The 22,374-nt window shown below is 43.3% G+C and overlaps 1 protein-coding gene across 2 annotated transcripts in view; it reads right to left on the bottom strand.

Moving 5' to 3' along the window:
- INPP5A (inositol polyphosphate-5-phosphatase A) overlaps positions 1–22,374 on the bottom strand; it is a 236,049-nt gene that overhangs the window by 107,140 nt on the left and 106,535 nt on the right. For both annotated transcript variants that reach the window (XM_054204457.1, XM_054204458.1), the window contains exon 5: positions 1,647–1,710. In XM_054204457.1, coding sequence (XP_054060432.1) covers positions 1,647–1,710 — 64 coding nt within the window. The remainder of the gene's footprint in view (positions 1–1,646; positions 1,711–22,374) is intronic.

Here is a 22,374-nt window from a genome sequence, read left to right as displayed (position 1 = left end):
TTTCTTTTATACCGAATTTCTTCCCCTACTCTTCTTCCTTCCATTTTCTCACTTTTTAAAAATTCTTACATTTTCTTTACAGTAGCGAATAAGCTGTCCCTCAACGATTAATAAACCCAGAAAGCTCCTCTTTGCCTAAACCAGCTGTAATTTCACTCTCAGATGTCGCTAGAGCAGGACACCTCTCGTCTACGACCAGCGGGAGGGAACGTTAGGTGGAATTCACAGCAGAACTGCTGGTCTGCCAGCGCTGGTGCCATGAAATAGTGGGCTGAGGAATTAGGTGGGCAGATCCAGTTCCCACACCACTGATACACAAAGTCATTCACAAGGCAAAATGGATAAGCAGTCGGGAACGCTGCCTGCTAATCTCAGATAAAACCATGAGTTTCTTTGCCTCCTTCCCCGGCTGCTCCTCACACCCCAAGGACCCGTGGGCTGTCCACCCCAGGAGGGGTCACACCTTAGACACCCAGCTTCACTGCAACGCCCATTCCCTCCAGGGCTTCCACCCTGCACACCGCTCATCCGGTAAGGAACATCCCGTCGTTACCTAGAGTCTGCTAAACTCTTCTGGTCTGGGAGAAAGACCAGGCATGGCCTCTCATCAGAAGCCCCTACATCACTATTGAGTTTTCCAGCCCTCTCTCTCAGAAATAAAACCTACTCTGAGCTGCCTGCGATATTACGGCTGAAATTTTCCCTCAGCATTGAAACCGATGATGACAGGAGGACTTATGTGGGCTAAATCTTCAATTGCTATATACGCAGAAGTACCATTCAAACATTGCAGGGCAGGAAGACGCTGTACCCTCAATTACATGAGCAGAGAGAACCTGTGTCTACTGAGAACAAAAATAATGAATCTATATAATTAAGACAATTAATTCACTCCATAGTTACCACCATTTCAAGAGTGTCTCAAATTAATGGCACGCTAGATGCAGTACTAATGTGATTCAGCTCAGTAAGCTAAATGAGGCTCAGAAGCTCAGAAGATTTTTGTATTTAATATAAAGACAGTTCTCAACTGTGAAATAACATAAATTTTATATAATCTTTTCTCTATACACTGCAGGACTATACTTCTCTGTACACTTCTATGCACTCAATAATTTGCTATGATACCTCTAATATTTAATGTACATAGCCCAGCATTACTTTTAAACTTCTGAGATTTAGCAAGACCTCCAACCTGATGGATCAATGTGGGTTAAAAACAATGACACTCTCCTACTGACCTGCACTGCTCCCAAGTAATTTAAGCCATAAATCTACCTCAGCTGCTTTGCAAAATGACCATCACTGTTGGACATTCAAGGTCTTGGTTCTTTATCTGATCTACCTGGAAGAACCTTGTGGCCATTCACAGTTCTTCTGAAATCATCAGGGATCTCTACGGATCCAAAGATCCATCTGCACAGGAATGATTAATGCGCCGTTTCTCAACCTGTGGCCGGTCCATTGACTTCTTCTAAGAGGTCTATAAAAGGTAACGTCTGCCATCAATGGACTTGCATGCATTATACAGAAGTCTGCATATCATGGAAAAACTGCTAGGCACCACCACCAGAAATGGTGACAGAAAAGCTGCCCTGATATATAAAGCCAATTGACAATTAACAACATTTAATTCCTTCGCTTACCTTTAAAATCAAACTGGTAGATGTTTTTCAAAGATTCATGGAGAAAGTAAAAACTTCCTAGAGCCTGTAAAAAACAAAAAAATAAGAAATGATAAAAATATCTACTTTGGCTAACTAAAACCAAAAAAGTACCATCCTTTCCAATTAAAAAAAGATAAGAAATTAAATACTAATAAGTAAAATTACTAACTTTCACATTTTCTAAGATTTATAAAAATATTTATTTTGTTTGTTGCTTCTCTGAAGTTCCATAAACCACTATAAAGAAGATCCTTAACAGTTGACTGAACGTGGTGAGGGCACAATTACCAGGTGTACTTTTAGAAATACCAAACAGATGGATGCAATTAGTAATACAGACAAGCACCTTTTTAAACACCGAAAACATCCCCACAATTATTTTATTTAACAGCCTGGCAATTTCTGCTTCGCTTTCAGAGCAGAACAAACGCCTCTGGCGAGGGTGCAGTATGGAAAGGAGAAGGGCTGAGGGATGCGGTAGCTGTGGAGAGCCGGTCACAGGTTCTCCATCCTCCTCCCGAGCTGAGCAGAGCGAGAGACTCTGGCAGCCGCAGAGCAGGCCTAACGCTGAGAACCCAACAGGAGCGTTGGCAATATTTGCACACGCTTGTACAGCCTCCCCTGGTCATAAGTGTTCTGACAGTAACTATAATGACTGATGAGTGCAGCACGTCCACCTCTGCTAGCCAGAACCCAGAGCAACTGCTGCTCCTGCCTTCGCGTGAAGCCCACAGGGGCAAGTGCTTGCTCACAGCCACAGGATCACGGAATTGCCCAGGCTGGAAGGGACCTTTCAGATCATCGAGTCCAACCATCAACCTGACACTGACTAAAACCACCGCTAAACAACGTGCACACCCGAAGAGAAAGAATATAAAAACATCTAGCAGAGGCTTAGATGTTTGAATACACGCACCGTTTCTTGATATTGGCATAATGGCTGTGTTTCTAAGTATAAGCAGAAGCAGAGTTTAGTGCATAGTTCAGATTTAGACAGGCCTTATAAATCCTGCTGATCTACTCCTGAGCAACTACTCTCTTTAGTTTTTTTCAAAACAGTGGCCTAATCCAACCGCAGAATCTGTTACAGTTTTAATGATTAGTCCGGGACCGAGTAACGCATGTAAACATACAAGTAGTCTCCACTGCACTCAGAAAAGCAAATAAACTCCCATCTCAGCAAACTGATTTTAAAAGCATACCGAAGTCCACCCATATTCAGCAAAATATTAGTAGCTCTTCCTTACAAATACTTCAGTAATTTCCTGGTTTCTGAAGATTTCTGAGCTCTCAATCCTCAGTCCATTATTTAAGAAAACAGCTGTGTTCAGGACACCACCCAAGCATTCCCCTTAGGTGCACAGGCACAACCGCTTTGGTCCCAGCGTGGACAAGAGCTCAAACGGCGTCTTCAGAGCGATCATCGTGCAGGGTGTGCCGGTGAGAAGGCAGTCAGCCTCCTGTGGGTGGGACAGCCCTTTTCTCTGCCACGGCGTTCCCAGGAGATAGGAGGAAATGCCCCCAAGCTTCCCACGCCTAATAACCACGTATCCCTCATTTTCCGGGTCCCCACTCTCAGGCTTCTGGGATCCAGCTTACAGAGGGCTGAGCAGCCGGCACTAATGGCACTGTGCTCCGAGCACACACTGTCCCAGTGGAGGGAAAATAATGCTCGTTGCAATCACAGTGTCTTACGCAAGTGAAACAGAGAAATGATGATCTGAAATGCAAGACACCATCTAGCCCGGAGGGGGCTCTCGAACACGGCAGGTAAAATGCCCGTGGTCACACACGGGCAGCAGGTTGCCCACGCAGAACCTGCAAGGGCTGGAGAAGGGCCCGGGGCTGCTGCCCTTGGCCAGATGCCCCATGGCTCACCACGTCAGGAGGAGCTGGCCACCCCTCTCCTGGTCCAGTACCTGCACCCAGACAGGACCTGGCACATCCCAGCCTGGCACGTTGTACCCGGACTGCTTCTGAGAAGGCAAGAAGCAACACAGAAAGACAACCCTGTCATCTCAGAAAGGACGACTCCTCCACCACAGCATCGTCCAGGGTTTGCAACTTACAAATTTAGGCCACGGCTGACACACAATTTTCTAACTTGCACCTAAAAGTCTCTGCAGAAGAGGCGTCCACCACCTCCTGATGCAGCCTGCCAGAACATTTCCCTGTCCTGGAGCTTACAAAGTTTCCTCAAGACGGACAATCCCGTTCGCCGTCCTGCCACCGCCTCTTCTTGCCGTGCTCAGGGCAGTGACCCTGCACCTCCTCCGGCCCAGCCCTGAGGGGGGGCTGCCGACACGGGTGCTCGGGCTGAGACCATCCCCTCCTGCCAAGACTTCACCTGCACACGCTGTGCGCTTGCTGCTTGCTTTTACTTCTTCACAGTCCTATAATACAGTCTTCCTCCAGTTAATGAGAGGAAATTTACGTATTAGAAGAGAGTAAAGGAAAATCAATCGAGAAAGTTAAAAGTAGTGCAAACAGGCTTTGTAGCAGAATATAAAAAATGTATAAATTATAAATGAGAACTTGATGAGCCTTTAAATACATCTGACGACCTCCACAGACGTTGAGAGGGGAAAAAGGCAGCAGCCTGCCACCGGATGAACTCTTACTGAGAAGTAGAAAAGAGGCAACGCATTAAACAAAAAAGGATGATTTAGCTTCATTTTGTTTTTTACTCCTATAACGACAGAGACCCTCCTGGCAGAGTAGTGTTTTGGTTCAGTGACTGCTGCATTATTTATGAGACGCTGCACATCCAGAGATTAAACATTTGCTGATTTGTCAAAAGCACAAACATGGGGTCCTGCCCATCTCCTTGACATATTAGGCCATCCAACAGAAAACACTGTCACGCATTTAATTGATGAGTACGCTTCCCTGCGACTCAGTCAGCTTCCTTTAGGCCTTTGGTTGGCTTTTTTATAACGTGGGGGAGGCAAATAAGAAAATGCAGGAGACACTCTTGCAGAGGACTCAAGGTTAACTGTCCTGCAACAAGGACACGCTGCCAGAAAAAAATAAATCCTGATACCAGATAAAAATGTTGCCACCTGATATTTAATTTCTGACTGAAGAAATGTCATTAGCAATAGAAAATGCTGCCATCTCAGGCTTAACTTTCACTATACTCTGGCCTTTCGATTTTAAAAACAGGAGATTATTCTTAAATAATATATTTACAATTAAACATACAGTTAAACAATATGTTTACAGAGAGGGTTTTTTTATAGTGTATTTTATCTCTTTGAGAGCTAAAACTAGACAAAAGTCTGAAAACCACGTGCAAGCTGCAGATAAAATTCAATTGTTGAACTTGAAAGTAACTCCTAAAAAGTCCCCAATTAAAACAACAGACGAAAAATACACGGTGTCGCAACTTCAGATTTTGTGGAAAGGCAGCAAATTCTATGTTAACAGTGCCCGATTCTTTGAATGCACATAGGCACTGCTCAGATGCATTGTCTTCAAGGAAAAGTTATTTTCAGAATCCTCCTGATAAAAGCAAGTCCCAGCGAGGCTGATCCAAACCAGGGTCATGGGACGGGGCCAGGAGCCGGGCCCCGCTGCGGTACCCTCGCTGCCCGCGGGCTCCGGAGGTCAGTGACAGCAATGGGTGCCTAAACACTGCTCGCATGGGCGGGCATCTCGCCATGTGGTTCTCTATCACAGAATTTCACCTTATGCATAAGCATCTCATATTCTTAACATCGATGCATTTTATACACACACGGTTTTTGTCCTACTGAAATCAGTGCAATCAAGTATTTAGTAGAGTACTTCTGGGTGGAAGGACACTACAGCTGAGCTCTCACCTGCTTATTTATTTAGAGCGCTGACCTCAGATAAAAGCTTACAATGTAAGTATTATATCAAATTTAAATAAGTTGAATCTGATATGTGTATATATATATATATATTACAAAAAAAAGGAAAGAATAAACTGCTGGACAAGTTCTCACAGTTATAAAATCTGATTAAATATGATTACTCTATTTTACCAGAAGCTATTATCAACTTAATAGAGTACATTAAAGTCATGCTCTCTGGACCTGAGTCTCTTCCCCAGTTCCTACTCCTTTCTGAATTCTGGTCCATCTCTTTCTTCAATGCACAGGGCAAAATCTGACATATATAAAGATAACACTTTGTTATACAATATTACTCTGTAAGAACTCAGTATAATACAGCCTTTTTTCAGCTCCATAAATAGTCTTCAGAAGAAAAAAAATGAGCCTCAGCAAGCACCTGCAAAACATCATCCCAAATGCCTCAAGTCTGAAAAATTTAAAAAAGCAAATGAAAAAGGGATACTGGAATGGGAAATCCTGGGCTGCATCAGTAACATGGCCAGCCCAGCCTACCTATAACATTTAAATACTGCTTTTAAGGGAGCTTTTCTTCTTCTCATGACCTGGGACAGTAGCATCACGCAGGCTGGAAGGGACCTTTGGGGTCTCCTGACCAACCCACGTCCAAAGCAGGGCTGACACCTGCCCGCCCAGGGCGTTGCCCGGGGGATTCTCAAACCCGCAGGGCTGCAGACTGCCTCCCCTTCTCAGGGCTGTTCCAGCGACTCACCACCTTCAGGGTCAACTTCTTTCCCTCCATCCTCATTGGAACTCCCCTTGCCACAGCTGAGACGGAAATGTAAGGCTAACGAAAAAAAATTATTTGGAAATAGTGACCTGTCCAAATCAGGCACAAATAATTTTAACGACAGGTGAAAATTTAAATCTAGGTAACAGGATTATGAATTCTGAAGTTTCTCTATGTAACATGCCAATGAGTAAACCAAGAAGAACCAAGATGCTCTAAAAACTGTTTTACTTAGATGTCGTAATTCTATTACAAGTAGTACTGCCACTTGTGCTCAAGCTACAACTTGCTGAACATCCTGATTTTCTCACTTACAGTTTTAATCTCATTTTTAAAAAGTAATTTTGAAGAATTATGCAGAAAAAGTTTGGTTTGATAGTCTACATTTGTAGCACTGAGTGTCAACTAATTGCGCACAAAGAATCTCTGATAGTGATTAAGTAACACTGTACAGTTTCAGGAACCGATACTGCTAACATTAAGATAGGCTTTGACCGTGTAATTCTAAACACACCATTGAAAAGAAGCACAACTGTAATGGAATGGAAATTACGGCTATCACTATCTTCCGCATTGTTATAGACTTAATCAGGTTTATGTACATAAATGTTAACTTGTAAAAATGATGGAGTGCAGTTATAATTCACTGCCCTAACACAATTAAATATAAGTAAAAAGAAACTTTCTTTCAGGGCCTAATGCCTAGGCCCTTTTGTTGAGGAGATTATATTAATCCAATTTATTTCCCATAAAATGACAGCTTAACAACAAAGTTAAATGATATTAATCCAAAGTCTAGAACTTTGATTTATTTTCTTATTTACAATTTTAATATTCTTTGGAAAAAGTAGTGGCATTCAGTACAGTAGTACATACAGTACCTAAGTAATACCATACAGAAACACATTACAAATTATAAACTACCCCGTAACCCCGATAAACTACAAACAGTTCAACTTTTAAAAATTTCAACATAAAGAAAGAAAACTATTATTTGTTCCACTTCAAGGATTGCTGAAATCGATTACTTCTGCTGTTAGCACAAATTCTATGCCACTTGTAAGCAGGTGCTTCTACTACAACACAACCCCAGAAGCTGTGTTATGCATTGTACCTTATTCCTCAATTTATTACGGATTGTACCTTATTCCTCAGTTTGTCGTGGATTGTACCTTGCTTCCTCAGTTTCTGCTACATCTACGTCAGTGACTGCAGAACAGTGAATCAGCAAATGTGCAAATATCTAAGCCCTCTTTACGACAGTCTTTTTAGGGTAGAAGCCTGAAAAATAACAGGCAGTGAGGGTCACCGGTGCTGGCTTTATGGTACGCTCGGGGAGGATGCATGTTGAGCAGCAGCGGTGCCCCGGACAGTGCCGCAGTCATCCCCTGAACGGATCAATCTGACGACCTTCATCGGGAGCATTCAGAGCAACCCCATGTCTGAGAGAAGGGCTCAGACACAGCGGGCAAGCTCCTGCTCGCCGCTCTGAGCCCCAGTCGCAGCACGGAATGGACAGGAGATGGTGTGTGCTCTGCCGCATGCGTAACGTCTCACCAGAACGAGGGGAAGGGAGCAGCCACAGTCTCCTCTGCTTGATTTTCCAAGCAGTCTGCAAACACATCCTAGTCACGGAACCTGTATTTCAGTAGCCCCATCGCAGCGTGATGGACAGACAGCTCACGGGTTGGCTCAGATCAGTTGTTCTTAATTTGCCATGCCAACCTGCCAACCCTTGGGTCTGTAACTACACCAAATCACCTTGACTTCAGGAATACCAGAAGCTTCTCAAAGTCCAGGAAGATACGCACAACCCCTTGGCCTCAGGTGGTCATGGCGACCACATGTGTAACCCTCTGGACTGATGAGCCGGGTGGCTTTCTGCCTTGCTAGCGAAGCCAGGAGCTGGCAAAATAGAAAGGGCTGTATTGGAGTCTGAGTCGCCCAGTTACTCCTGTAAGAACCTACACAATTCAAAGAAATACCCCTGGCCATGAAGAAATACCACACGGACACAGCTGGTAGCTCTATTTAAATTTCTTCACATTCTGCTTTATAGAGATGTTTAAGCCCTGTAAATAGGTATGAATACACATATACGTACACCCTAGCTAAAAGAGCAGAAAGCATCATGGTGAAAAGTCAGACTGGACAATCATGAAAATAGTCATTTTTAGCTTGGCCAAGTAGCTTAGAAATGCACCAGAATGTTAAAACTGGTTGCCGATTATTCTTCTGTCTCCCCTGTATGTTGTAACTAAGCAGCTTTGCTTTAACACCCCTAAAATCGATCGGTTAGACCTGCACACAAAATCCTACAGGTAAACTGGTGAAAATTTCCTTTGTGAACTCCTAGAAACTCTTTCAATATCGTAACACTAACTGCAGAGTACAGAGTCAAACACATCCCGGCTTCCAAGAGCTTTTGTGAGAACAGCCCTTGCGGAAACGTTCAGGAACTCAGTGAAAAGGCCAGGGGATTATCTCACAGCAATGCTGTTACTAACAAAATGCCTTTTTTCAGGACTGACAGAAGTACCTGACTGTTATCACCGTACGCACGCACAGAGCTGTACTGCAACTGTAGAAACAGCAAATTCAACTTACAGGCAGCGTATGTTAATTAGAAGAGCTGTGCATCTCCCCCCCAAAATTATCACAGAGAAAAAACTAGATATGTTCTCCCTGTTAGTAGACTGAAGTTAAACATTCTCTGCTTTAAATTAGGTTCCAGAATGATACTCAGTACAATATTACAATATTGGAAATGTCTGTCATTATTCCCTGCCAAAAGACTCATGTGGAAAAACTGGTCGTGATGGCAAGATAAACAAATTGGCTCTGATGGATTACACATCTGGCATTATTAAAAACGCTATTCCTTTCGTTATACAGAAATCTTGCCACAAAAGTCTGAAGATTAAAAGAGCTATAATATTTTTAACAGCCAATTGGCATGATTTCTTTTTAAAGTATCTCGTTTCAACTGTGGAAATTTAATGCATAAAGGAAATACCTGAATAAAAGTTTAATTACTGTACAGAGTAAACATTTACTGCATTACCTCACTAAATGTGATACAGCTAATATATAAAAATTGCTTTAAATAAATTGAAAATAAATTGCCAATGATGACACAGAAACTGTAATTCATGTAGTCATAAAATCCATAATTAGCTTTAATGAATTTTTAAAGTCAAAGTTCAACCCAACTTTTTCAATGTTTAACCTACTATATCAATACAGTTCAAGGAACTCATTTATCATCGAAGATGACAATGTCTGAATATTAATCGGCGCGGGGCTCTGCTGACAGGAAGGCCTTATCTCCCACCAGTCCTTCGGCCGACGCTGCCTGTCCGCACCAAGCTTGTCACACCTGATATTATCGATTACCTGCCTGTTTTGCTAACAACAATTAAAAGCATATTTTACATATTTATAAACCCAAACATCAAGCGCACGTATGATTTTCCCATTACTAAAATGGAGTCTATTAGCTGCCACATTTCAGTCAGGGGAAACACAGCAAATGAGAAGCTGCAGTGACTCCAGACAGGAAGACAATAATTTCACATAAAAGCGCTGTTATCGGGTACTATACGGGGACGCCTTATCTGCACCCATTTATGTCGCAATGAAGCCTGAGAGACTTCAAACAGAAAAACCTGACATGGCAAAGGGCACAGGCCCAACCTCCCCGTGGCCTCTCCAGGGAGGCCGCAGGCCCTGACTATGATGGGGCCACCATGAGGTGGGGGGTGCCCAGCGCCCCGGCACCCCCCGGCCAGCCCACAGCCCCTCTCCCTGGCCCAGCAGCCCGGGAAGGGCCATGTGCGGAGTGTCCCGTCCTGTCCCGTGGCCGGTGGGGCCACTCGGTAGCCAAGGTCGATCCCAGCCACCCCCCGACACGCTGCCAACAGGGCACAGCCACAGCGAAATGGCTCCCGAATTCTGCCAGGACACTAGCCACAGGCGAGCCTGGGCTCCTGTGGCAATTTAGAAACATGTAGTGAAAACACCTGTCCTTAGTTTGCTGTAAACAAGTTAATTTTCATACAATTGCCACTTTCCAAGAAGTGAAGAAAGGGCACAGCAAAAGGGCAGGCTGGCTTGACACATCCAAATAGCGACCGGCGCGGTAACTACAAATAACGAGCGATGTTAAAGTATATGCTTGTCAACTCTGTTCATAGGCTACTTGATCCAGCATAGCTAAATTAGCACTAAATGTCTATTATTCATTCAAGGTTAAAAAACCAGGCTGGGTACACAGATCAACTCATTATAAAATAGTCTATCACTTTTTATTTGCAAATAAATGAGGTGTCCAGCAATTTATCATTTCCTGAATTAGACTTATCAGCTAAAGTACATACAATTAAACTGCTATTGAGCTTCCCCCAAAAGGCCTCGTCTACCTGGCGCACAGACAGCCGGAGCCTGGACCAGACCATTCCAAACAATTACGCACTGCTTCTGCGCCTTCCTATCTCAAACACGGGTATCGCCTTCATTTCAACAGTATTTGAATAATTACACCTTTAATAAAGTGGAAAAGTGAGCGGGCTCCAAATATTCAGTGACAAAATCTCTCTTGGCATAGTGTAACTTGGTCTGTATTAAAAATATCTGCTTAGTTACACGTGATACTCTCGTTAAAGCAAATGGAATTACTCACTTGAGAAGAGTAAAACCACTGCCGGATTGGTATTGAAGACTCTCTTACTCAATAAAACCTAAACCAATGTTACGTATCATAATATACACATACCTATGTGGTAAAGAGGCACCTTGAGGTACCACAACTTGCGTGCATAATTGCTAGAATCTTTACCAGTTTCTCCAGTGACCGCTCCCCAATTAAGTCAATGCTGCTGAAGCAGCGGAGACTTCTGAGAGCAGAAGCCTGCAGGAACAGCTGGTGGGGAAAAAAGGGGATCTAGCACTGGGTCTACCCGAATCCTGATTATTTGTTTCCTGCAGTTGTATTAGACCCATACCTGCAAAAGTACTTCTGGATTTCTAGATTAATATCCACATGCTGGTTTTCACTTAAAAAGTTCTAATTTGTTTGTCATCTATTTATTTCATGGACCTGCCAATTTTTCTGACTCTCTGGGCTGTACCGTTGCAGCTAGGCAGTGAGGTTACACTTCTGACTACACTTTGTGTCAGCTGAATAACCTCACACTTCCCATGTTTGCAGCTTCAATAAGCTGTCAGAACATGAAATGTGATTTCTAACCATCCTCAACTAATTTTAATGCCACAACCTCTCCTATTAAGTTGTAGTTGAGCAGCACCAGACATACCTTTAACTTCCAGCACTGCTTCCTCACTCTTTTCCTTCTTCTTTCTTCAGAAGTTAAGTGTGACACCAATAACAACTGAACTATCAAGAGGAATAGTCACTATATAAAGTTACCACTAAAAAAAATCCAAATAATTTAAAAATAAATTCTGGGGTTTTTTTTTGTTTTTAAAATAGTTGAATTAAATGTAATTCAGGAAACAACTGATCCAGGAGTGTTTATGTATAGTTTTATAGCTTGTACTGTTTATGTCTGGACTTATTACCAAGATTTAGATATTTTCAAATGAGTTTATCTGTCCAGGTTTCTAAAAAGGTTGTGACCTGTCTACGTGACAGATTGGAGTAACTGTTTTAGAAATGCCACGATATCTAAATCCCAAATCCTTCAGATGCTTAATCAAGAGACCATCATAAAAAAATAGCTTGCTTGCAGACCTGGTCTTTATGGATACCTCAGAGAGGTCTCTCTGCTAAGAGCAACCATCAATAGTACATTTTCTGGAAAAAAAAGCAAAGTCCCAGGAGCTTTCATTTTCCTGTTCTGAAGACTAAAAAAATAAGTGATCTTCAGCTAATGTGATCCACCTCTACTACTTTCTCTTTATAATTTCTTTTCTGCATCAATATAGCAAATGAAAAATCAGATTCCATTTTAAAAGATTCTTTGTGACTAGTTAATTTAAGAAGAAAAGAAAAAATTAAGAAAAAATCTAAGCTATGTATAAACATGCCTGGTAAGTAGATGAATGATACATATGTAACCTACCACGCTGACACAGAATATTTAATACTACTTTTGATATTGACATCTTAACTACAAATCAATTCGATTAAAAAAAAAACCATACAGAGGTTCTTTTTCCTAAAACAAAGATGACTGACAGACCAAGGAGCCAACAAGATTTAAGGAAAGTGTATGTATGCTGAACAGTTAAAAAAAAGGCCACTTATCAATATTCCTGAAGTCAGAGTAGAACCTTCACAAAGTCATTAATCACCCTGTTATTTAATATTTCTATTACAGAAGCACTCTAGAGGCCCCCAATCAGGATAAGAGGCACGCAGCTTGGCTCCGCACCAATACGAAAAGGCGGTTGCCTGAATGCAGGATTCAAAACCATAATTCAGGGCCACACCGAATCCTGCCCCAGCACCTTTTCCACGGCCTGACTGCAAGAAGCGCGTGGGATCAAACCACCAAAGCCTCTGCCAAGGACCCCGCCGGTGGCTTCAAAGCCAGAAAAAGGACACGGCAGGGCTCTGAACATTCACCGGCTCTTCAGTATGGGAAGAGAGAGAAATAAAATCTAATTTCTATCTGTAAGCATAGCAGACAGAATAAGTGTACCTAAAGAGAGATATGCAGTTAAATGCTTAAGTAACTTAACTGTTATTTCAGTTATTTCTTGACAAACACAGATCAAAATATTGTATGAAGAGCCAGATTTATCCAGTGGATAACTGGTAACAGTTCATGAACCGAGTCTTGGGCTGCAGAAGATAACACAAAAGTGCAGAATACTACTTTTCAGGAAGCAAGCTATATTTTATATTCTATTTCATGTTTATTTTTTTAATCATTTTAGGAGTGTAACCAATAGCAACAGGGACCAAGGTAGCACTTCACCTCTTCCAGAAATGTATTCCTTATTCCCATGTACTTCTGTCCTCCCAGTGCTGCATGAGCGAGTGCACCACAAGCCCCCAAAGGGACGCAGCCGTGAGAAGGCAGCGCGCTCTCAGCATGCCGCACAGGAGGGACAGCCACCACTGGAGATGCGGGCACGCAACTGTGATGGTGGCACATCATCCGGAACCACATTAACAACTCCCATCTCCCACGTAAAAGGCTTGCTCACACTGAGAAAAGGCCATCAGGATTAGAGAATAAGATCCTGTCCTACAAGAAGTGACTTTTAAAGGAGGCTGCCTCTGTACCCCAGCAAAACAAAGCAAAGCTGCAAATAAACCAGAGCCGAGGAATAGCACTGGGGAATGGAAAGGACTAAAGCTGAAGAGCAACACTGACACAGGACAAAGCGGATGCAGACTGAACAGAAATTAAGCTGGACTAGTTGCAGGTGTCTGATCACCACGAAGAGACCTAGTCCATGGGCTGTCCTCCTGGGAGCGTTCCCCTGATCAGCAGGGGCAGAAGGGAGATGCTGTGAGGGCAGAATTCCTGACTAGTTCTGAAGCAAAACTTGACAGATGTACGTGAGCCCAGCAAGAAAATCTGGGTAATTTCTTCCAGTCTTTTTGCTGCTACAGATCAGTGCTCGCTCTGTACAGCCAAGCCCAACAAACAGCCGCAGTGGGGCAGTGAGTTGTACCCAGAGAGCTCTGCACGGCACTCGGGCCGGCAGGCAGAACAAGCAAAGCTCTGCTCGAATCCCGAAGTGCTCCTGCAGCCGGTACGGCGGCTGATCCCTGCTGCGCCCTCACAACCAGCCACCAGTCCCTCCCAGCTGCGTTACACGAGACAGGATTTGCCTTTGCAGTGCTACTGGAACTGGGATGCAAGTTGGATGGCTTCTGATCAGACGGGAGGGCCTGCTGGATATCTAACATCTTCCGTATTTTTCTTCTACTAAAAAAAAGTGCTTCATTTTGTAGGAGACTGGTGAGCTGGATGACTCTTACCACGTTTACTTGACTCTAAATAATTTTAATTTTAAAAACTTTAAATCAATTTATATTTCACTGATATATTCTTACATAATACACTCAAGATGGCAAATTCAATTTGATGAGGAGGCATTAATGCCCATTTCATTTAGTATTATACAGGTCATCTCCAAATAGGAAGGTACCATGTGGTAAAAGGTTGTATTTAGCGTGTCACAGTCACTGGTCGTTGTTTTGTGTCTCAAAGAACCTTTGTAACTGCCTCAAAATAAGAGATGATTGATTTACAAAGTACCAAATTTCAAATTTCATATTCTAGGACTAAACATCAAATAATTGGACAAAGCTGTCCCCCTGTCTGACCCATCACAATCAAGCCCCTTTCAAGGTTGACTGCCTGCATAAGAAATATGTGCATAATTTCATTTTGTCTCCTGTCCAACATCCAATGTTAGAAGTTAATTAAATTGCTTGTCCATTGTATTCATCCACTTACAAAGTTAATGATATTCTGTTCCTGAATTAAAGAGAATTTTATAAAGCCTGCACTATGGAACCTGGCATGCTGTACACTGAGGAGCTGAACTCTGTCATGGTTCCTGATTGCAGCTCTCCTAATTAGGAAACAAAATGAATGTTTCTGTGTCTGCCAATGCAGAGGACAAGTCATTCCAACAGCGAGGGTAAATGCTTCGTACAATAGCAACTTAATAATATCTCATGTTTGACTATAATAAATTCTGCAGGATTAATAAACCTGTTAAATTTTTAAATTACCATAACAAAGATGAACTGCAGTGTAACAAGACAGCCTTAAAAAAAGGGACGCAGGTTTGAGGGAGAGAACAGCTTCTTGCAAGGGCATCAACCCTGAGGACACTGAAATCACCGGATTCGCATTCTTGCATGAGAAGAAGACCGAAAACATAATGATACAGCAATCTATGGGAGCCAGCTGGGAAGCCAGAATTAATAATTTAAACGATACTACTCTTGTGCTTTTGGCCTAGATACAAAGACCTGGTACCCGTGCAGCAGCCTTTCTGAGCAGCCGTACAATCGGGAGCGTAATGCAGTTGGAAATCAGGTCCCTGTTAACGGCAAACCTCTGCAGTCCAGGAGAGCCGCGGGAGCCATCGTGTGAATCAAAGCTGGGGTGAAGCACAGCCTACCTGCCGCATGACAAAAGACAACCGCGTGGTCAAGGGAAACCACCAGAAACCACCAGAACTGCCCTGCACAGAACCGCTGTTTTAAGACACTCTTTTCCGTATTCAGCAAGATGCAGCTTCCCATGGCGCAGGTGACAGGAGACGTCTTACCTCAGCATTCCCAACTGCTGCCGCCCAGATTCTGGCCGCGCGGCTGTGGGAGGATGGCGGCACACACGGGCATGTCGCCGCTGCCTTTCCCAGCCCCGCACAGGAGCCCAGAGCCATGGCCCAGCCCGGGTGAGCAGAGCGGAGGCCAGTTGTGCTCTCGGGAGATCATCCCATGTGGGGTCTGGGTGGCGTGGCTTTGGGTGACGCCACTTGACGCATCCACAGCTGTGCAGAACCACTCCATCGGGTCACACGTTACCAACACTCCGAAGGGTGCGTTCAACCAGCCAGCACCTCTGCAAACACCCACCGTCGCCATCAAAACCTCACCTACCGTGACTCCAGGTTACGGCATACAAAACCCACAGCGCCGTGCTCTTTAGTCAGCGCAATCGTATGGGAACCCAAGCATGGGACGGCAAAACAGCACCCATTTGCTGCACAGAAGAGAATTCCGGAACCTCTGTATTGCCGAGCCCCGGGGCGATGGTACCGGGGCTGCAGGGAATGTGCTCGTAACCCTGCTCTTAACACCCTCCCTCAGCCTGTATTCTCAGGTTCCGCTGTAACGTGCCCAAAAGGTCTGAAATCTCTAAAAACACTACGAAAAAGTTAAGGTTTTCAGTGCCTATTTCTGCCACCACAGTCATGTATTTAACAACAAATACAGTGAGAATTGGCCATATTTGAAAAACAGAATCTCTACTGACTTTTACCGACTTAATACAACATATTTTACCTTAAAAAACAGGAAAACTGTCTCTCTCCCAGCTTTTCTTTGTCTTTTATCCAATGCTGTTAATACAGCGCGTTGGTATTAAAAATCAAAGTGTTCCTTCACTGACACCTGATTCAGTGCACTCCGTACATGGCCACTTCAGTGAGAAACAAAGACGCATATTATAAGGTTTTTTTAATTATTACTGCTAACAAGGGGCCAAACCCAGTATTTCCTAAAAGGCTTCACTTCACTGGAACGAAGAGCAGTATGACTTATGTGATTAGATATTATAAGCACTTGCACCCTTTGCACCAGTTGCTGCACTGATTCCATAAAGGCATAATAATATAAAACAAAGCAGCAATAATACAATCATTTAAGCTTCCTCCATCAAAGTTCATTAAAAAAACTGAAAATTGAGTTAGGAAGAATCATAAAAAAATTTTCAGTGTATGCAAGCTAAAATAAGAGCATACAGGAAAACACATCCAGCATATTTGGTTTAGTGAACATAAGAAAAGGCCAGGATTACTGCAAAGACAATAATTTTCTGGAAATACATACAATAATTATATGTAAAAGAACAGAATGCCTGCTGCCATTTTGCATTTCTTCATGTACATTTAGGAGCAATGCTTTGTGATAATTCATTTTAAACTATACTCAGCATTTTCTTCAAGTGGTCTCATTTCCAAAATAAGGCTACATTTACCAATCCAAAAGATGTATTTTGACTAATGTAACTTTTGTGAATTGAAACTCCTTAAGTAGCATTGGCAAATCAATAAGGACATAAAGATGTAAAGCTTTTCTTTATGAAATAAACCAAATTATACTCTTCTAATCTAAATACTCAGTCAAGTCACTTGATAATTAAATCAAGTGGAAAACCTGCCTTGTTATTAAAATCTCTTCAGAACGTCCATGCAAGTTGGAGCATGCACATAAATAATACATATTATTTATATTTCTACCTTTCAGAACTTTTCAATTTCAATTAAAATGCTGTAATTTTTATTGGAAATTGCATTACATGCATGATAGATATAAGTTAATTAAAGGACAATCAATTCTAAGAGATGGCCAACAATGAACCTAAACAGTTTACAAATTACCTACTGTCATTCAACCGGAGCATGCAGTGTCTGTGGACAATTACAGAAAAGCTTTAATTGATTTTTAAAATTTCAATAATCCGGTACATTTTGTACATTTACATGTACTCTGCTTGTACTCAGATTTTTAGAATTAAAGTAACTGCTGGAAACAGCAATGGAAACTCCTGGTGTCACGTGGAGCTCGGGTCTGAAGTTCAACGAAACGCTGACATTCCGTATACACCCCAAAACAGCCATATCTACATCTCAAATTGTACAAATGCCTGTTTTATGTGGTATAATGCTTTAAGCTAATCATATTTTTAAAGAAACATGTTCCTGACTAATTACAATTAAAAAAACATTTAGCACACTTACTTGAAGTTTGTTACAGACATGCAGGTACCGTTGCTCTGATGGCACACAAGAACGTTTTTCTCTTTAAATTCTGGCAAGCCATGGAGCAAACTGAATTACTCACGACAAAACTGGAAGCTGTCCCCTCTGACTCGCTGGTAACACAGGCAGCAAACAGTAGAACTCGTTAAAGCTCTTTTGTCTCAACATCCTAAAAAGCCTGAATAAAGAGAGTTTTACTGTGGCCTATCTCTACTGTTTCCTCCTTGTTGTAGAATTGGGAGATCTGACGAGTCTCAGAGAACCAGTAATGAGAGCAAAGACGAAGCAAAGGCCTGATGTCCAGCAAAGGTATCTTCTCCACATGGACATCCCAAAGACATTACTTTGCGCTAGTAAAAGAAATTCCAGCAATTCTGCTAATCTAGTAAGGCGCTTGCTGACGTTCTGTTCCTGAGCAGATCATTCCTTTTGTGAGGCCACTCCTGTGTCAGACAGACACCAGACGTACAGTCAGAAGAAAGAAAATGCTGGCTCCCACCTTCTGATCTACTTCTACCGGTGTGAGCACTGAGACGAACAAGGCGTTAGGATGAATGTGCCTTATTCTGCCACCTCCCTGGGCACGCCAGCTCGAGATTTATCCTGAAGCAGAAACCCAGCTTCATGGCAGGAGGATCTTGGAAGGATGCCACCCGCCCTTCTGCAAAACTTCATTTCACAAGAAAACACCACAGACAGTTTAGGAAGAAACGGTTAGAAACGTGCTTGCCATCTCTTGCTTGGAATTGTAATTCATTATTTCTATTAATGCTTTACCTTTCAGAGTCTCAGATGGACTTTCAGCTATTGAATTGTCACAACGGAATCCATGGCGTTGTGCTAGAAACAACAATACCGTTGTGCTCAAAGGCTTCCCATCTTAATTTGTGGGGTTTTTTTTCCTACAAAAGCAGCATTTGAATACCCACGCCTGACTTTAAAAAAAAAATCTAAAAAAGAAAAATAAAACCAAACGTCTCTATAGAGCATAGGAAAAGTGATTTTAAGATACTTCAGTTACAGTCTGTCACCACTGCCTTGCTCACATCCTACTTTTGGCCTTCCTAGCATCACCACATACCATCAGTTTCTAGCTTTGAGCTAGTAAATGATAATCTATTTAAACATGTCAAGAACAGCACTGCATCGCAGAAACAAAGCTCATGGCTCTGTAGCGTGCTCTTTGATCATAGGAAATTTGATAAAAGGTAGTACAGGAGATGAGAACTAAAAGCCTCCAAACTTGCACCTGCGGCCTAACCGTACTAAAATTTTCAATGGAATTAATTTAAGCTATGTTCATGCTCGGTATGATGTCAATGCTTTTGACTGAAATGGCAGCTAGGGATGCCACGGCACCGAGCGGGGCCACTGTGGGCCAGGAGATGGCTTTGACAACTCAGAAGACCAAGGCCTCGACTCAGGCGATGGGAGTCGCAGCAAGGCTCCAGAACCACGCTGTGCTGCTGCACGACCGTCAACGGGATTTCAGGTGTGAATTTGAAACCAGATAAACAGAAACCAATTTCCATTGCTAAAAAGGAATACACTTTCTTACAGAAAACAGCAACAGATGAATTAAAGAGCCTAAAAAAACCTTTTTTTTTTAAAAAAAAGCATCTCTCTCAAAGATGTGAAAAATATGTCAATTATACTGTTAGTCCACCTACAGGTAGGGGTTTTCTTTCTATATGCTCATACTTGAGTTAAAAAGAAGCCACCATTTGAAAAGAATGTTTTTGTTCTAGTAAAAGTGAGAAAGAAAACCTCTATATTGATAGAAGGAATAACTTGAATTTTATTTTAAAACTGGGAAGACAAAAATAGTCCATATAAATCAAACAAGTTGTCTCTTCATGTCACTTTTATGATGGGCATTAATCTTAGTTTCCAGACAGAACTGCTGTCTGATGTAACCACGCTTATTGACTTAATGGGAAGAAATTTATATTAGTCTAGGAAGCTGTGATGAATGCAGTCTTAAAGTTCAATGACTCAAACACTTTAGTAACCTCAAACATTGACCCAGGTAGACAGAAACTTAAATCTTAATCCTGGAACATAAGTTTATGATTCATTCACGTTTTGTTGCTAAGAAATTTTGAATGTTCATGTATTTTTCACATCTATTTATGCATGCATGCGTGCGTGCATATATATGAACTCTGTAGGTAGTATATACATAGTTTTCATGCAGCAAGATGTCTGCGGGAAAGATGCGAAGTATGTCCTAAGTACTTCTATCACACTGTGTGCTCCCTCCCAGGACTAAGGAGTGGAAAAGTTGCCAAGAGATTCTGAAGCAACTTCGTATCAGCAATTAAAAGTTAAAAAGGAATATGCAGAAACCTGACTTCTTTGACACAGAACCCTCCTAGCCTTCGCAGATGCCAGCACAGGGGAGAGGTTACCGCCAAGTGAGGGAGGCTGCGGCTGGGCTGAGGGGAGCGCGGCTCAGGCTCCGCTCCGACACGGCGCTCCCCCCGAGGAGTCTCCGGGCGAACCCCCCTCTCCCCCGAGTGGAGGGTGAACCCCTCGCTCCCCTGAGGAGTCTCCGGGTGAACCCCTCGATCTCCCCGAGTGGAGAGTGAACCCCTCGCTCCCCTGAGGAGTCTCCGGGCGAACCCCTCGATCTCCCCGAGTGGAGAGTGAACCCCTTGCTCCCCCCGAGTGGAGGCGTCAGCCCGAGGCAGCACAGCAGCCATCCCGCTGAGCCTGGGACCTGCTGGGGAACACAGGCACACACTGTCACCATGGTGGCACCGACTGAATCGTGAAATGATGGGTGCAGACGAAGCATACTGACGAACCAGCAGAATCACAGTTTAACTTCCTTCCGACATACGGTTATTAGTGTGTAAACTGAGGTGGACCAAAAAAAAAAAAAAAAAAATCAATCTCATTCCACAGCCACAGGCTATCAGAGTGGGGATATATGGAGCGCCTGCAATTAGCACCCATCAGTTAATTGTAATTAACAGCTGGGATGATCCCAGTAGCGTCTGCAGTGAGACTACATACGGTGGGGTATGCAGAAGCAGGCAGAGGAGATGGGCTCCACCATCAGACACAGGTCTTCCCTGGCGCACACCCCTGGACTAGTGTTGGCCAAGGCCACCCTTTGAGATGGATAAAACAGCAGCGGAGGTGGTTTGGCACTGCTTGTAACAAAGGATCCTTTTCCCATCAGCATTTCTCACCTTCCGTCACTGTTCCTCTGCCTTATTCTGCTTTCATATTGCATAAGCGCCCCTTCCCTTACTTCATTTCACAGTCAGAACTTCCCTTCTGTTGGAGAACGATTCCCCTGTGTTCAGATCCATACTGTCAAGACTTTGAGACGGCGTTTGTTCTCGCCCTGCTTTCCTACCGAGCCCTCAATCATTTTTGCAGAAATTGGTACAACTACGTCTGCAGTTGACAATCTGAGATGAGTCTGTGCACACGGGGAGAGCCACCTGGTTATTCCTGCCGCCTCTTCCCGCAGGGGAGGATGAGCCTCACTTCACCAGGGACCCAGCACAACAGGCGTCACTTACAGTAGGGTTTTAGAGAATGAAATTGTGTTTAGTTATACTCAGGACAAATCTATACAGAAAGAACACTGCCCTTAGTCCTAGCTGTTATTTGTGACCCAATCAGCTGTAGATTCCCCTTCTGCAGATCTGTCATTTTGGAAGGATTTTGTGTTCTCTCGTCCCTCGGTCACTGGGATCTTCCTTTTACAGGATACCGAGGCCTAAAAGAAACCATTTCTGAAGAGAATCCTATAAACTTTCCTAAGCTTACTGTACTCTTGACCTGGAAATCTCTTACTTACTGCCTTGGGAATACGTGATTTTTGGACACTGCTGCCGCACACTGGTCTGCCCAAGGCCCGGTGGGCGGCAGGCGCCGGGGGAGGAGGGGTGGGGGGCAGCGCAGGGACGCCCGTCCCCAGGCACCGAGCACACAGCGCTGCAGGTCCGCGGGGGAAATGCAGACACTGCCCGACGGAGGGGACACTTCTGCTGAAGCCGGTAACAAGGAGGATGCTGACAGAGCAGGAATGCCTGCACATGAGAGGAAGCCAGAGCAAGACTCCTGCAAGTTGAAGAATGAACATAAAAGGGACTAATTGCATAGATTTCTTGCTCTTATTCCACACAGGATGGAAGAGCTCAAAATTCAGTAGACCTTTTCAAGTTGTAACACACTGAAATACTACTACTTAATAACTGAAAGGAAAATTTGAGCAGAAGCCAAAAAGAACGCCAGAGAAAACAGAGTTCTTGCCAGAGCCAGTTACGTGATTGCTGTTCATGACTGCGTGACTTGAGGAGAAGCAAAAGACGAACAAGATCCACCCTGAAAGCAGCACCAACAACCCAGTGCTTACCAAGTCCAGAATTGCCCAAACAGGGCCAAACCGGACACTCCTTTGCGGAGGGGCTGCACCAAGACTTCAGGAACACGTTTTTTGAAAGTGTGTCTTCTCACATTCTGCTTTTATCAGAATGCACGAGATGAAATTTAACTCAAAAATCTTCCTTTTACACAGCACAGAAAAGAGCTTTGATATTTAACAGCAATTTGTTAATTCCATGACCACAAAACACCTTCCTTACTGATTCCC

The sequence above is a fragment of the Rissa tridactyla genome, chromosome 6 (assembly GCF_028500815.1).
Source record: "Rissa tridactyla isolate bRisTri1 chromosome 6, bRisTri1.patW.cur.20221130, whole genome shotgun sequence".
NCBI lineage: Eukaryota > Metazoa > Chordata > Aves > Charadriiformes > Laridae > Rissa > Rissa tridactyla.
This window is presented reverse-complemented; position numbering and strand designations above follow the sequence as displayed.